The following is a 15,357-nucleotide window of genomic DNA, read 5'->3' on the forward strand; positions in this document are numbered from 1 at the left end:
AATGAAATCATTGCTTTTCAGTACTTTGGACAGATCTCTGACAGCAGACCTTCTCAATACAATTAGTTTAGTCTCTAAAATGGAACTGCTTAGTCATAATAGTAGAAACAACTCTTCTTCAGATCAAAGAAGAGCCAGAGAAGTTTATGGCTCAAAATCGAAAGGACCTTCTATGTAATCATATAGAATTGTTATTTTTCGTGCAGGTTTTGAGACTCTGGGACATTCAACACCAGCTGTCCATCCAGAGGATAGCGTGTTCTTTCCCCAAAAGTCAGGACTTCAGATGCCTCTTCCACTTCGATGAAGCTCACGGACGCCTTTTCATCTCATTTAACAACCAGCTAGGTTTGCTGGCAATGAAAAGTGAAGCCAGCACCCCTGTGAAAAGCCACGAGAAAGCGGTCACCTGTGTTCTTTACAGCTCTGTCCTGAAGCAGGTAACAGTGCTTCCCTGACACTCTCCTGTCACCTCCTGTGTGCTGTGTCACCAGAGGCTCATTTCATGTATTCAATCTAAGGGAAAGTCTGCTGTTAAGGACCTTTCCATAGTACTGAAGAGCAATGGTGTCTCTCTGGAGACTAAGGTGTGTCTGATACAGGCCATGGTCTTCACAATCACTTATTGGTGAATTGGACAATGACTAGGGAGAACAGAAAGAGAACTGATGCCTTTGAGCTGTGGTGCTGGAGAACAGTATTGAGTGTACCATGGACTGCTAAGAGAACAAACAGATTCATCCTGGAGAGGGTTAAACCAGGATGCTCCTTGGAGGCAAGGATTCTCAGGCTTTGTCTGACATACTTTGGACATGTTGTAAGGAGAGACTGGTCCTTGGAGAGGGACATCATGCTTGGGAGGGTGGAGGGACAGCGCAGGAGGGGAAGGCCCTCTATGAGGTGGATTGATTCAGCGACTGGGGTAATCGGGATGGGTGCATCGGAGATGGTGTAATTGGCACAGGATAGAGCAGAGTTTAGGGCTGTTGTACCTAGGGTCGCTATGAGTCGCAAGCTACTCGACGACACATAACAACAACAATGGAAATATGAGGACAAACACAAAGTGGGAGAGGAACACACAAAACTATGACTAAACAAAATCAAACACCAGGACCCACAAATGTGAGAAAAAAATTATTTACTGGCCTCGTGCTTTCCTGCACACCTGTGTGTTCAGGTGGATTGAAGAGTGATGTCCTTTTCCATTCGTGCTGATAGAGTTATCAGAAATTACCATATTCCAGCTAAAACAAACACAACTTGCAATGTCACTGAACTTATCTCAGTTACTGGCTTGTGCGGGGCCTTGATGCCAAAAGCAAGCGAACCTGGTTGTAAAATTCTCTTTTCTGAAGCCCCTCCTCCTGCACGCCGGTGGAGAGTTCTGAAATATGCATGAAACGTAATTAGCAGCGCTCCGTTTTGCCGGCGTATTTTACACCGGTGGCTCACAGTGGCAGCCGGGAACGGATTCATAATAAAATGGTTCGGCTAAACGCGAGGCCACTTGGTATGCGGCACGAGCCTTGTTTGTCTCCTCACCGCTTTAACGATGCTCTGCAGCCCCTGCTTATGGGAGCACAACCTGCATCTCAATGAAGAGTCCGCCTGGCTTCCAGGGAGCAGGGAGGCTGCACAGAACGCAGCCCTTGCAAAAGACAGGGGGTCTAGCAAAGGAGGCCCCAAAAGCAGAGCGTGGGGCAGATCGTGGGTATCCTGGGAGAAGCAGGTCCCTCTGGAGAGCAGTCTGTTGTAACGATCAGACTGAATCAGATTGTCACAGAACAATGAGAACGAGAGCCACACAGGAATCAACTATCTAGCTTGCAGCCAATTAAACAATAATACCACCCCATTCTCTCTTTTTCCCTTCTGCAGAAGATTCTGCCTTCCCTCAGAAATGAGTTGTTCAGATGTTGTTCAAGGGGTGGGAAGGTCCTTCGTTAGGAATGTTATGTCATCTCTCTACTTCAAACACTGTTTCTGGTTATTCTAAGAGACAAAAAAAAATCTTTCCTAAAACAATCCATTTTGCATTCTGTCTGTGGGCAATATGCCCTCGTAAATGTTTTACTGAACTTTGTGAAGTCGACCAGTTATTTCACTTCCCTGGTGGCCACAGAGAGATGTATATGGTTCCAGGAGAACGGTTTGCTAATTGAGATCTGTATAGCTAAAGAGCGATGCTTGTGTTTAGATCCTGAATCCTACATTGCCTGGCGATACGATGAGCCGCAGTCCATGACGAATTCAGGAAGGGACACACACAGAAAAGTCTGGAATCTTCTACTTGAGGGTTATGAAGAAAGGGCTCCAGTAATAACAATGTATATAATGTGTAGTTGTTGTTGTTATGTGCCGTCGAGTTGCCTGTGACTCATAGTGACCCTATGTACAACAGCACTAAACCCTGCTCTATCCTGTGCCAATCGCATTGCCTCTGACACACCCATCCCGATTACCCCAGTCACTGAATCAATCCATCCCATCGAGGGTCTTGTTCTCCTGCACTGTCCCTCCAGCCTCCCAAGCATGACGTCTCTCTCCAAGGACTGGTCAGTCCCTCCTTGTAACGTGTCCAAAGTATGTCAGACGAACTTCAGAATCCTTGCCTCCAAAGAGCAGCCCAGCTTCACTCTCTCCAGGAAAAAACTGTTCATTTTCTTAGTAGTCCGTGGTATATTCAATACTCTTCTCCAGCACCACAGCTCAAAGGCATCAAGTCTCCTATCCTCCCTAGTCATTGTCCAGCTCTCTGATGCTTAGCAAATGGTGACAATAGAATGTTTGCCTATGGTGTATGATACAGGAAGAACGCTGTCCAATTGAGTTGGATGTTCACACCTCTGTTGATGGTTTTTAGTGGCATGAATAAGTAAAAGCACTTACATATCAGGAATGTACATATCACACATATATTGCATTACATATAAGTTTCCAAAGTATTAGATGCTAAAAAAAAGTATTGGATGCTGAGTTACAAGGAAATGCTTAAACACTGCATTACATCTGTAATTATAGAAGTATAATGCAAGAAAGCACAAATCAAAAGAACATGGCCCACAGTCGCGTCACTCAGCGAGAACTCTTCTCGTTTTTTTCATAATCAGAGTAAGCAAACAAAATCGTGTTGACCCACCTCTGCGTGTCGGGAATGGGCATTTCCAAGATGACTGTGGTTCCTTCTTCGCAGCAGTTAATGCAGGCAACTGTCAGTCCTCAAAGGGCATTGTCCACGTTCCTTTTCCAGGTCTCATTGCAGGGCACAGAAAAAGTGCTTTTTCTTTAGAAAAAAAAATAATTTTAATGAAAGTTTACAGAAACTTAAGATTTCCAGTCACTCATTATTTCACTTTTCTCCCTGCTCACCCTCTCCTCCCCAATTCACTTTTCTCCTTGAAAAGTAAAAGAAAAACTTTTATTATTATGCAGTCCCTCTCCCTCCAACTCCCACGGTGCAGCCTTCTTTCTGGACTCCTGTCATGACAATAATACCTAATCATATATCCCTTTTTCAACAGTTCACTCCCTCATCTGTTGCGATGCAATATACATCATTCCTCCCTTTTTCTCTGTCTTCCCTCAACCCCAATGTCAGTCCTATTTTACAATAGTGGCCCTATGCAATATTTGTCCTTTTGTGACTGAGATATTTCACTCAGCAGGACCACTCTTGTTGTGCACTATTCATTCCTGAACAACTTGTATACCCTAGAGGGCAGGGTAGAATTGACTCAGGGCTTCCTAGGCTGAAATATTTATAGGAGCAGATTGTCCTGTCTTTTCTTTCACACAGTGCCCAGTGAGTATAACTACATATCAAATTACCAAACAATAGACGGTTCTGGTGGTTGAGTCCATAGGGAGCAATGGACCCAAAGGTGGTGCTTCTCCAGTGCTTTAAATCCAGCTCTGCAAGAGAAAGATGTTCAACCTCCTCTTGCGAAATTTATGACCTCTGAAAGGTTCCTGGAGGGTCCGCTGTGAGTTGGTTCCTTCTAAACGAAGTAGAAGGAAAAGGAAAGTGCCTTCTTTGAGAAAGAATTAATTATGCCTGGGGTTAGGGTGGATGACATTTCAAAATAGCCTAGAAAGCTAGAATGAGAATCTCTAGAAGTTAATACAGCGAGAGCAAACACAACAGCCTTCAGACTCTTGGTGGATTTAGAAAAGTCTTCATTTTCGTGTAGATAGTTTGTGGTGTGTTGAGCAAATATGATGGGAGTTGAGGCAGTAAATGGAGCTTTGAGTCACAATGTAAAGGTTACTGCCATGTACCACAGTCTGGGTTTGAAAAAGAAAGCACAGATTTAAAACAAGAGTCCTTACAGTGTTATTTGGGAGCTGTGGAAATCTATCCTTACAGTGGTATTTGGGAACTGTGGAAATAGAAACCATTCAAAGGTCAAACTACTTTCATCATACTCATTGTTTGCCTTCTGTAATGAATGCCCACGAGAGTTTTCTAGAGCCTGTGATATGTGTGATGAGAACACGACTTTGGCCACAAATGGACCATTTGCTTATAGATTTCTGTTTTAATAATTTCTTACTTTTGATTCATAATATAAAACTCAAACTCACTGCGGGTCAGTTTCGACTCATAAAGATCGTCCACTGGGTTTCTGAATCTATGAGTCTTTCTGCCTCCGAGCAACTGATGGATTCAGATGTAGCCTTTTGACGAGCTGTGAAGCACCTTAGAAATGATGCCACGAGTTCACCTTATTTTACATACTAACTCCAGTGTTTCTCAGAACGATGTGTATACACACACACACACACACACACACACACACACACACGAAAGCTTCAGTTCTTCAAAATTTTTCTTAATCTTTAAATGAGATTTTGGTGAAAATGTTTGGAACAAATTGGTTTTCATTACAACAGTCCACACCTACTTTGTGCCTTTGATTAGAATTCTCCCACGGCGACAGCATCTTCCTGCTTTCTTCCCTGTGCTGAGCTTTTCCACTGGTTCTTTCCCACATTTTGACTTCTCTCCCTGGGCAAACGCTGCCCTTTGGGTCTTGTGCGGTTGATTGTTCTGAGGAGTGTAGACTTCGCTGGTGTTCACCGTAAAGACTCGTAGTTTGACTGAAGGCTAAGCCACGGGGAACGAGTTCTGTTCCAGGCGTGGAGGGGTGCCGAGGACCATGCGCTCCAGTGGTTTCCCCGGTCTGTTTCTGATCAGCAAACCTGGCCTTTTTTATGATTTTAACTTTTTTGTCCCACCTTTTTCTCCCTTTCTTCAATGATTTTTTTTTTTTTTTTGAGACTCTAAAGGGATCCTGAGACCAAAAGGCTTGAGAACTGCTGTGTGGAAACAAAGTAAAAAGCTACAGCAAGAAATTCAGCTACCATTGGTTGAATTTGGCAGAGATTCAAAGGCAGATAGGAGAGTGAGGAAAGCTTTAAAGTTGGAAAAAAAGGAAGAATATAGAATATCTGCCTGAGGGCTGTTGGCATGGGGGGAGCTGGGCTCTGGCTAACTAGAAGTGGGGCGTCCTGAGCTACAGGTTACCAGTTCTGACCCATGGTGACCCAGTGGGTTGCCAAAGCAAAATCGTGCTGCACTCGCTTTCCAAAGCTTCAGAAGGTCGCCGTTGCCAGCTGAGCTGTTTCTGGGTACTACATTCAAATTGCCAAACCTTGCATTGAGCAGTTACAGGCTTAAGCACTTATGTTACCCTGGGAGGGGTTCACATTGTCTTTTCTCTCGTTGGCCCTAAATTGGAAATGGAGACAAAAATTTAAGGAAGGTACTGAGAAAGCATGGCCGTCTGGAGGTTGTTGTTCCACGGCTTTTGTTTGGCTTCTTAGGTTGCTGTTTGACTGAAATGGTGACTGTTTTTACTTTCTGGGCTGGGTGCTGCGAGTTGTGGGTTAGAGCCCTCTCTTTCTCTAAGGTTCGCTCATGGAGTCTCTCAGATGGATTGGAGAGACTGAGATGTAGATGTTAGACAGATTTTGGAGTTTTTCATTTTACTGACTTATAAGTCCATGTGTGTTTGTTTTGGGGAGCAGGTACTAATGGTGCCAACAGTGAACCTTCCCAGCACTGCTTTTGCAGGGTGAGCCTCTTCGAAACAGTCCTCTGTCTCCAACTCTTTGCTATTGTGAACAAAGCCGAGATAAACATGGGTGAGCATATATCTGCTTTGGTGGTGGTTAAGTGTTCTTTGGGGTATATTCCCAGTAGGGGAATTGCTAATGGTTGCATCATTTTACTCTCCCACCAAGAGTAAATAAGGTTCCATTTTCTCCACAACTCTTTAAAAGGTGTATATGATTAAGTATTATTGTCATGACAGGAGTCCAGAATGAAGGCTGCATAGTGGAGTGGACTTGTGGGGAGGGATTGTATAACAATGAAAGAATTTGTCTTTTACTTTTCAAAGAGAAGAACGGACTGGGGGGAAGGGGTGAACAGGAAGAAAAGTGCAACCATGAATGAATGGAAATCTAAAATCTCTGTAAATTTTCATTACAATGAATAATAATAATACTAATAATAATAAAGAAAGAAAGAAACAGTCCTCTAGCCCTGTAAACAGGCCTGGGAAGCCCTCCCGACTCTCCCACAGCTCGGAGGATGAATCATGTTGCTGCTTTATGATCTCTTTCATTTCAAATCGATGCTATTCCTTGGGCTTTTCTTAGTTGCACATGTGTGTTTGTAACTTTTTAATGTGATCTGAGTGAAAGTCAACAGAGCAAACTGGTTTCCCGTTTCACAGTGTATACACATTCCATTTCCTGACATTGACTGCAGTCTCCACGTGGTACCAGTAGTATTTCCATTGCCTCCTTGTGTTTTTCGGGTCATCAGGGAGAACTCAAGAGAGAATACCTCTGAACGGGGGCTTGTCCCTGCTTCCTCCTCCTCGGCAATGCTCCTCCAGATGAAGAAGTGCTTGGTCCTCCTTCTACGCAACCACTGCAGTTATATTGACCTTTATTTCCTGTAATACGTTGTGATATTTTCTATTATTTTTATTATTATTATTTTTAACGGAAGTTTACAGAGACTTTGGATTTCCATTCATTCATTGTTGCACTTTTCTCCCTGCCCACCCCAACACCACCCCCCCAGTTCACTTTTCTCTTTGAAAAGTAAAATTTTTTCATCGTTACACAATCCCTCCCCCCAAGTCCACTCCAGTATGTAGCCTTCATTTTGAAAAGTAAAAGAAAAAAATCTTTCATCGTTATACAGACACTCCCCTCAAGTCCACTCCACTGTGCAGCCTTCGTTCTGGACTCCTCTCATGACAATAACACCCAATCATACATCCCTACAGAAATGTTTCCAACACTCAGCCCCAGTCCTTTCAGCTCCCTACCATCTTCAGGGAACCTCTCCAGTTACATTGGTCTCAGTCCTCCCTGAACGTCCCTAAGCTTCCTGGTTGCTTTTCCAGTGAAACATTTAACAATTTTTTTCCCTCCTTTCCTTTATTTTTGGTGAAAGGGGGAAAATAATTCTAGTCTTTTACATCTTCCCACAGCTCTAACACCCTCCTGAACATAAAGTGAATGCTCAGGTGCTCGTTATAGTCGGGTATTGCCAGGTCTCATGCCCAGTTCAATTGCAACCCATGTGCTCTCATTTGGCTCTCGCTCCGAGGCTATCCGGCTTGGTGTCCTTCTTGAAGGTTTTTTCCCTTTGTCTAAATTTGATGAATATTCTTGCTTCTGGTACTGTCTTTCCCACAGGTTGCCTCTGCCTCATTCTCATTTCATTCTGTTTGGTCTTCACAGGGACCTAAGCTAATCCCTTCACAAAGCGACACGGCACATTTCTATGATGTCTCTTCATCTCCTTGTCTTTTTGGTACCCTGACATTCTAATCTAAGAAACTGATGTTAAACCACGAACAGCTTTTTTTAGAAGGAACCACACGCTTTCTACCTCCTGGCAAAGCTTATCCTCACAGCTAGCAGGAGAACAAGTCTGGACTGGATGAGGGAGCCCCCGGAATGCATGCTTTGAAAGAATTAAAGGATTCAAGTGTCCTGGAAGTTGGTGCCTTGTTGGGAGGGAGTTACACCCCTGGCCCAAAGACTGAGTCAGGTTTGCTTTGACAGCACCAGCTGCTTGAAGGGAGAAAAAGATGTCCAATTCCCTCTCTTGAACCAAGCTGTGAGATGTTCAAATTCAATAACAACAAGGAGAGTGAGGAACCAGGTGGTTCTAATGAATTGTCTTTGCTTTAACTTCTCATGTGACTCCTCTTAACCACTCAGGAATGCTGTTTGCTGTTGTTAGTTGCTGTCAAGTGGACTATGACTCATAATGTGATTCTGTGAAAAACCATTCAAAACTTTGCCCTTTCCTTTGCTTTTTTGGTAGGAGTCACTGTGTCGATTTGTCTAGTTGAAGGTCGTCCTCTCTTTTGTTAACTTTGAGAATATCTTTCTCCAAGAACTGGTCCATCCTGGCAACAAACCCAAGATATGTGAGGCAAAGTTTCACCATCCTTCTCTTTAAAGAGCGCACTGGTTGCATATCATTCTAAACATATTTGTCTTTTTGGCAGTCCATAGTATGTTCAATATTCTTCACCAACACCACAGTTCAAAGGCATCAGTTCTTCTTTGGTTTTTCTTATACATTGTCCACCTTTCAGATGAAATAGAAAGTCATTGAAAAGACAGTGATTTGAACCAGGTTTACCTTAGTTTAGAAACTGGCATTCTTGTTTTCTAGCACTATAAACAGGTCCCATGAATGTTTTAGATACATGCTATTCTGTACCGTGAATGTTTTAGATACATGCTATTCTGTACCGTAGAGTCAGACCTGACCCATAGCTGGTCCTCTGGCAGGCTTTCAGAGGCCGTAAATCACACAGGAGGACCTTGCCCATCCTTCTCCCGCAGAGCAGCTGGTGGATTTGAACTACATGCCTTCGGATTGCAAAGCAGTTTCTTACCGCTAGGCCACTAATTGTTGTTGTTGTTATGTGCTATCGAGTCGCCTGAGACTCATAATGACCCCATGTACAACAGCCCTAAACCCAGCTGTATACTGCGCCAATCTTATTGTCTCTGTAACACCTACCCCCATTACTCCAGTCACTGAATCAATCCATCTCATCAAGGGCCTTCCTCTCCTGTACTGTCCCTTTACCCTCCCAAGCATGATGGTCCTCTCCAAGGACTAGTCTCTCTTTGAAACATGTCCGATGCATGTCAGACGAAGCTTCAGAATCCTTGCCTTCAAGGAGCAGCCTGGTTTGACCCTCTCCAGGACGAACCTGTTCATTCTCTTAGCAGTCCATAGTATGTTCAATACTCTTCTCCAGCACCACAGCTCAAAGGCAGCAACTCTCCTTCTGTCTTCCCTAGTCATTGTCCAGCTTTCTGATGCACAACAAGTGATTGCAAAGACCATGGCCTGTATCAGGTGCACCTTAGTCTCCAGAGTGACACCATTGCTCTTCAGTGCTCTGGAGAGGTCCCTAACACCAGACTTTCCCAACATAATACAGCTTTTAATTTCCTGCCTGTTAGTGCCAAGAGTGTTGATTGTGGAGCCAAGTCGACTAAAGCTGTTAACAATCTCGATCCCTTCACCATCCATCACAATGCAGCCAATCGGCAGTTGTGAGAATCTTTGTCTTGATATTGAGCTTCAGTTCATATTGGAGGCTGCTCCTTGACCTTCTGCAGTAAGTGCTTCAGGTCCTCCTCAGTTTCAGCAAGGAGGGTTGTGTCATTTGCATAATGCAGATTATTGATGAACCTTCCTCCAATCTTGACCCCACATTTCTCCTCATAGAGCCCAGCCTCCTGGATAATCTGTTCTGCAAATAGATTGAAAAGGTATGGAGATAGAACACATCCCTGGTATACGCCCTTCTCAGTTTTGAACCATGCGGTGTTTCCTTGCTTTGTTCTGACGACTGCCTCCTGGTCAAAGTGTAGTTTTCCCATAAGCACAATCAAGTGTTCTGGAATTCACATTTTCAGACTCAGCCACAGTTTGTTGTGCTCCACACAGTCAAACACCTTTGCCTAGGCAATGAAACACAGATAGACATTCCTATGGTACTCCCTGCATTCAGCCAAAACCCATCTAACCTTAGCTACAATATTCCTAGTCCCATGGCCTCTTCTAAATCCAGTCTGCACTTCTGGCAATTCTTTGTTGATGTGCTGTTCCAGTCGATGTCTGGATAATCTTTAGCAGAATCTTGCTTGCATGTGCTATTAATGATATTGTTCAATAATTTCCACACTCTGTCAGACCACCTTTCTTTGGAATGGGAACAAATACAGATCTCTTCCAGCCATTTGACCAGGTGGTTGTCCTCCAGATTTCTTGGCACAACTTGGTGATCACATTTAGGGTACCATCTGTTTGTTGAAATATATCAATCTATATACCACCAATTCCTGGGGCCTTGTTTTTTGCCAATCATTTCAGAGCTGCTTGAACTTCTTCCTTTATCACTGCAGCCTCTTATTCATATGTACACACACCCCCACTGTGTACTCATTACCATTGAGTTGGGACTAACTCACAGATGATCCTGCAGTATTTTTCAGAGTTTGTGAATCTAAATCACATAGGAAGAGATTGCCATCTTTCTCTTATAGATTAACTAGTGAAGGAAATTTAAAAATTTTAAAAGTTTTTGTAGGTTTCATATAAAGTGAAATAGATAAAACAACTCGATTACCACCGTGAATCTCACCCTACTGAGATAGGTTTGTGTTTTTCTAAGATGAATAATGTTTCTGTTTCATATCTGGGACACATTCAGAGTCCAGTTATATATTCACACTTCCTCAGATGTTAACAGACATGAATGTAGCCATTATTATCAGTAGCTCTGGTCGTGGAGTCTGTACTGTGTCGGTCTGCTAACACCATCAGCCACACAGTGGGAGAAAGAACTAGAGTTTCCTCCCATTAAGATTCCCAGCCTTGGAAACCAATGGAGATCACTGTGATTCGGGGTCAACTTAACAACCGTGCTTTGAGTTTTAGTTTTTTATACTTTCACTACTTTATCAGTTTCTGAAAATATAACAGGTAAAACATTTTATTTTAATTTTAAAAAAATTAAAATAACACAGATAACTCAGTTAAGGAACTGACTAGTGCTGACATATTATCAAGATCTTAACATTTCACGGTGGATACCTATTTTACATAACTATGACTCTGTAACATATAATTTATTGAAAAAAATGTCCTTGTACCTATATGTTGATCCACTTCACTATTGTTTTAATGTTCACACACTAGTCTGTAATGTGTGTGTTATAATTTACAAATTCATTTCCCTTGATGGCTGTTCTGCTATTTTGAATACTTTTATTTATAAATACATTCAGATTCATTACTTTATTTCCTTAGGGTAAATTATTATGAATGGGTTTCTAGGTTGGAGGATACCCTCTCATTGCTGTTGAGTTGTAACCAGGTGCACCTTAGTCTCCAGAGTGATACCATATAAGTAAAATATATAAATATTCTAGTTATTTTATTTATACTGCTGATAGTATATTATATGAAGAGACACACTATTTTGTACATTGCTATTTACATAACAGTATAGAATCTTCTCTAATTACCTAGAGTATTCACATTTCTTCCCCCTTTCTATAGCTGCGTAGTATTCCATTTTATGGGTGTGTCTTACTGTACCTGTTGTTGAGTTGGTTCTGATTCATAATGACCCATCAAAAGCTTGGAGGCTTTGAACCGGACAGCCACTTTGAAGAAAAAAGATGTGGCAAAATGCTTTTATTAAGATTCTCTATCTCGCAGGGTGACTATGAGTTGCATGGGTATATCATATCAAACTTTACTTAACCAATTACTTATGAATATTTTTAAGCAAATAGCACTTCGGCTGTTAACCTTACTTACAGTTGAAGATTCAAATCCACCCTGAGGCACTTTACAAGAAAGGCTTGGGCATCAATTTTCAAAATATCAGCCACCAAACCTCCCATTGGACACAATTTATTTTGACACATGTTGAATGTGGCATGAGTCCAAGCTAATTTAATAACAAGTGTAAAAGAATTTTTTTAGGGAACATTTAGTTTGACTCTTGTATTTTTCTATTACAAACTCTGTGCCAGTTTTTACCTTGCTCAAAGAGCTTGTAGCATCAGTGAGAAAATTAACTGTAGGATAAACTTCAGAGTTGAAATTCTTTTAAAAAATATTTTATTTAGTTTTTTAATTTAATTACTATTTTTTTATATGCATACCATCAAATAGGATCTGACTGGTACAGGAGGAGATTGTCCCTCCATCTCCAGAATAGTATCTAGTGGATTCAAACCGTGTACCTCTAGGATTGCAGTGCAGCTTCTTGCCACTAGGCCACCAGAGCTCCCTAAAGCAGAAATTCTTGGGTCAAGCAGTCTTTCACTGGGAATTTAGGTAAACATTGCCAAATGCTTTCTATAAAAGACACTGAAGTGAACAGCAGAAAAGAAACAGGTGTTTTCCTTACTCTCTTCATCACAATCTCAACTATTTGGAGAAGCAGATTTTTCTTAACTTTTTTCAAACTGAGGCAGGTGGTGAGGATCTCATTTTCCTTATCTGTGTTTGCTCTAGCTACCCTGGACTGGATGGCAAGCCAACCAATCCCCACAGTAATGTTCTGCCCACCTTATTTGCATAGTCTCACCCAGCTATGTGGTAAAAATGATGTATTCGATGACAAGAAAGCCGTATTGAAAAGTACACTGCAGCTCAAGATGTAGCAAGTTTGTAGATGGAGGTTCACTGAGTTAAGATATTTGAACCCCTTTGTCAGCACCTACACTCTGAGATCTTACCTCCTTATTATTGAAATGTTAACTTCCAGAGAAATGATACGAAATGCACATAAAGGAAGTAAACTGCGTATATTAAGGGATCATAACCAAAACTGACAAAGATAAAATAAAATAATAACTAGTGATTACATCGAATAACCTGAACCCTTCGTAGCCAGACACATCTGCTATTGCTATTTTTTTTTTTCTCTCTCACTCAGATCTAGGACTACTGATGCATATAAATGACAATAAAATGCTTACTGGTTTTGGAGTAGCAAGGAGACAATTAGGTGACACGGATACAGCCTCACATCTCCTAGAATGGGCTGATAGGCTGTGACAGCTTTGGATGAGAGAGCCAGGAAGGACCTCTGTATTCCTAAGCAGTTATTAACTCAGGTGCACGAGCTGAAGCGGGCTTCCGTCAGAACACTGATCTGCTTACGAGGCCCATTTGCACTGGAGTGCAGTTGTTAGGACGGTGCCATCTCTGCTCTGCAGACTGTCAGGGCCACGTCCTCCTCGGCTGAGCGTTAGCTTGATAAGAGGCAGCGAGGAACGAACTGCACACTTAGCAGGATTTAGTATCATCAAAACGTGGCGTGGAAATGTGATGCCAATCCTTACACTTGGACTTTATTACTGAGAAAACAGCTTGCTAGAAAGGAAATCCCCATAGTCCTGCAGTCAAGCCACTTCCTTTGTCTGCTAAGTGATGCTAAATTGAAGCTTTGAAAGGTCTCTTCACTTGCATATGATTTTCGTATTCCAGTCTTGTCATAGTGAGAATAAATTGTGCTTGTGTTGGGGGTGTGTGTGTGTCACATCATCTGTCCTTGATTATAATCAATTTGTTTTCCTTATACCCTACTTCAAAGGATATTGTTAAATTGAGTCCTACTACCTGGACATGGTTTCTATTATTGATGAAGATTTCACAAGGAATTGTTTAATGAGCAGAGGCAGGTGATGGAAATGGGTGAATAGGTGTTTTGAGGCTTCTTAGGATGGACGGAAGAGGGTGAGTGTAAAGTAATCAAAACTGAACAGTACTAATTCCTGGCCAAGTGTATGTTAGAGAAAATGGTAGAGGAGATATTCAGATACTCTGCATTTTGAGGGATACTAGACACTGAACAGGTAAAAGTGAGTCTCTTCTTTACAAAGAAGCTGTGGTATATTCATACAATGGAATACTATGCAGCATTGAAAAACAAGGAACTCATGCAATATTATTCAAAATGGGTGACCCTGGAGGACATTATGCTGAGTGAAGTATCTCAGTCACAAAAGGACAAATACTACATAGTGCCACTGTTGTAAAAGGGGACAGACATCAGGGTTTGGGGGGACTGAGAAAGATGGGATAAATCATGTATACTGCATTGAAACAGATGAGGGTGAGAACTGTTTAAAAGGGATATATGATTAGGTATTATTGTCATGACAGGAGTCCAGAATGAAGACTGCACAGTGGAGTGGGCTTGGAGGGACGGATTGTGTAACAATGAAAGAATTTTTCTTTTACTTTTCAAAGAGAATTGTGAAGTGGGGTAGAGGGTGGGCAGGGAGAAAAGTGCAACAATGAATGAATGGAAATCCAAAGTTTCTGTAAATTTTCATTAAAATTAATAATAGTAATAAAAGGAAAAATTATGCTAGTTTATTTAATTCTTGTTTCTATAGGGGAATGCAATTTTTAACCTTTTTATGGAGAACTTTTCAACATTTTGACACATTTAGAAACATATGCTTTTTCTGACTTTGCTTTTGAGGACTAGAATCCAGATTTCTAAACAATTCTGTAAGAAATTCATGAGTGTGAAATGATTTGAAATTTCCACACACCTCAAAAAATTTGGTTTCTAAATTGTGATTACCTAGATATACTTTCATAGTTAGAAGAAAATAAAGCATTACACCATTTTTCTTTAATTGTTTGGATATGAAAAATGGTAGTCTAAATAATGTCAGCCAAATAAAACTTAAAGTAATAATAAGAGTTAGCATGAGGACATATCTTTTCTAGGCCTCTTACTGTGCTAAGTGCTTTACAAAGAACTCTTTTACACCTAGCATGACAGTTTGATGTAGTTATCACTATTCTCTCTGCTTACAGATGTGAACTAAGGCACCCATGGTCAGATAACTGGTCAGTGGAGTAGCCGACATTTAAACACAGGCATCCTGGCTTCAGACTCAATGCTTGTACCCATCATACATATTGCATAAATATAATCAAATAGAAAATGAATCAGGTACGTGGAAGGATAATTAGCAGGTCAGATAGATGGAATTATAGTTAACGTGGTGGTGTTATGGTTGTAATATACCATCAGGTCAGGGCCTATGCACAGCTGGGCCTCCGGCAGGTTTTCAAAGGCTGCGAATCACATGAGAGAAGATTGCTTGTCTTTTCCCCCATGGAGTGGCTGATGAATTCCACTTGCATGCCTTCCGGTTGGCAGTACAACATCTTTCCCCCATGTCTAGAGAAATTCAAGAAAAGAAAATGAGCTTAAAAAAAGACAAATACTACATAATACCACT

General features: G+C 41.6%; 1 protein-coding gene across 1 annotated transcript in view; it reads left to right on the plus strand.

Annotated features, from left to right (window-relative positions):
• WDR49 (WD repeat domain 49) overlaps window positions 1–15,357 on the plus strand; it is a 199,406-nt gene that overhangs the window by 94,285 nt on the left and 89,764 nt on the right. Inside the window, exon 7 of the mRNA XM_006890389.1 lies at window positions 207–440. Within this exon, the coding sequence (XP_006890451.1) occupies window positions 207–440 (234 nt within the window). The remainder of the gene's footprint in view (window positions 1–206; window positions 441–15,357) is intronic.

Source organism: Elephantulus edwardii, unplaced genomic scaffold (genome assembly GCF_000299155.1).
Source record: "Elephantulus edwardii isolate Elephantulus edwardi_28Jun2011 unplaced genomic scaffold, EleEdw1.0 scaffold00088, whole genome shotgun sequence".
Taxonomy (NCBI): Eukaryota; Metazoa; Chordata; class Mammalia; order Macroscelidea; family Macroscelididae; genus Elephantulus; species Elephantulus edwardii.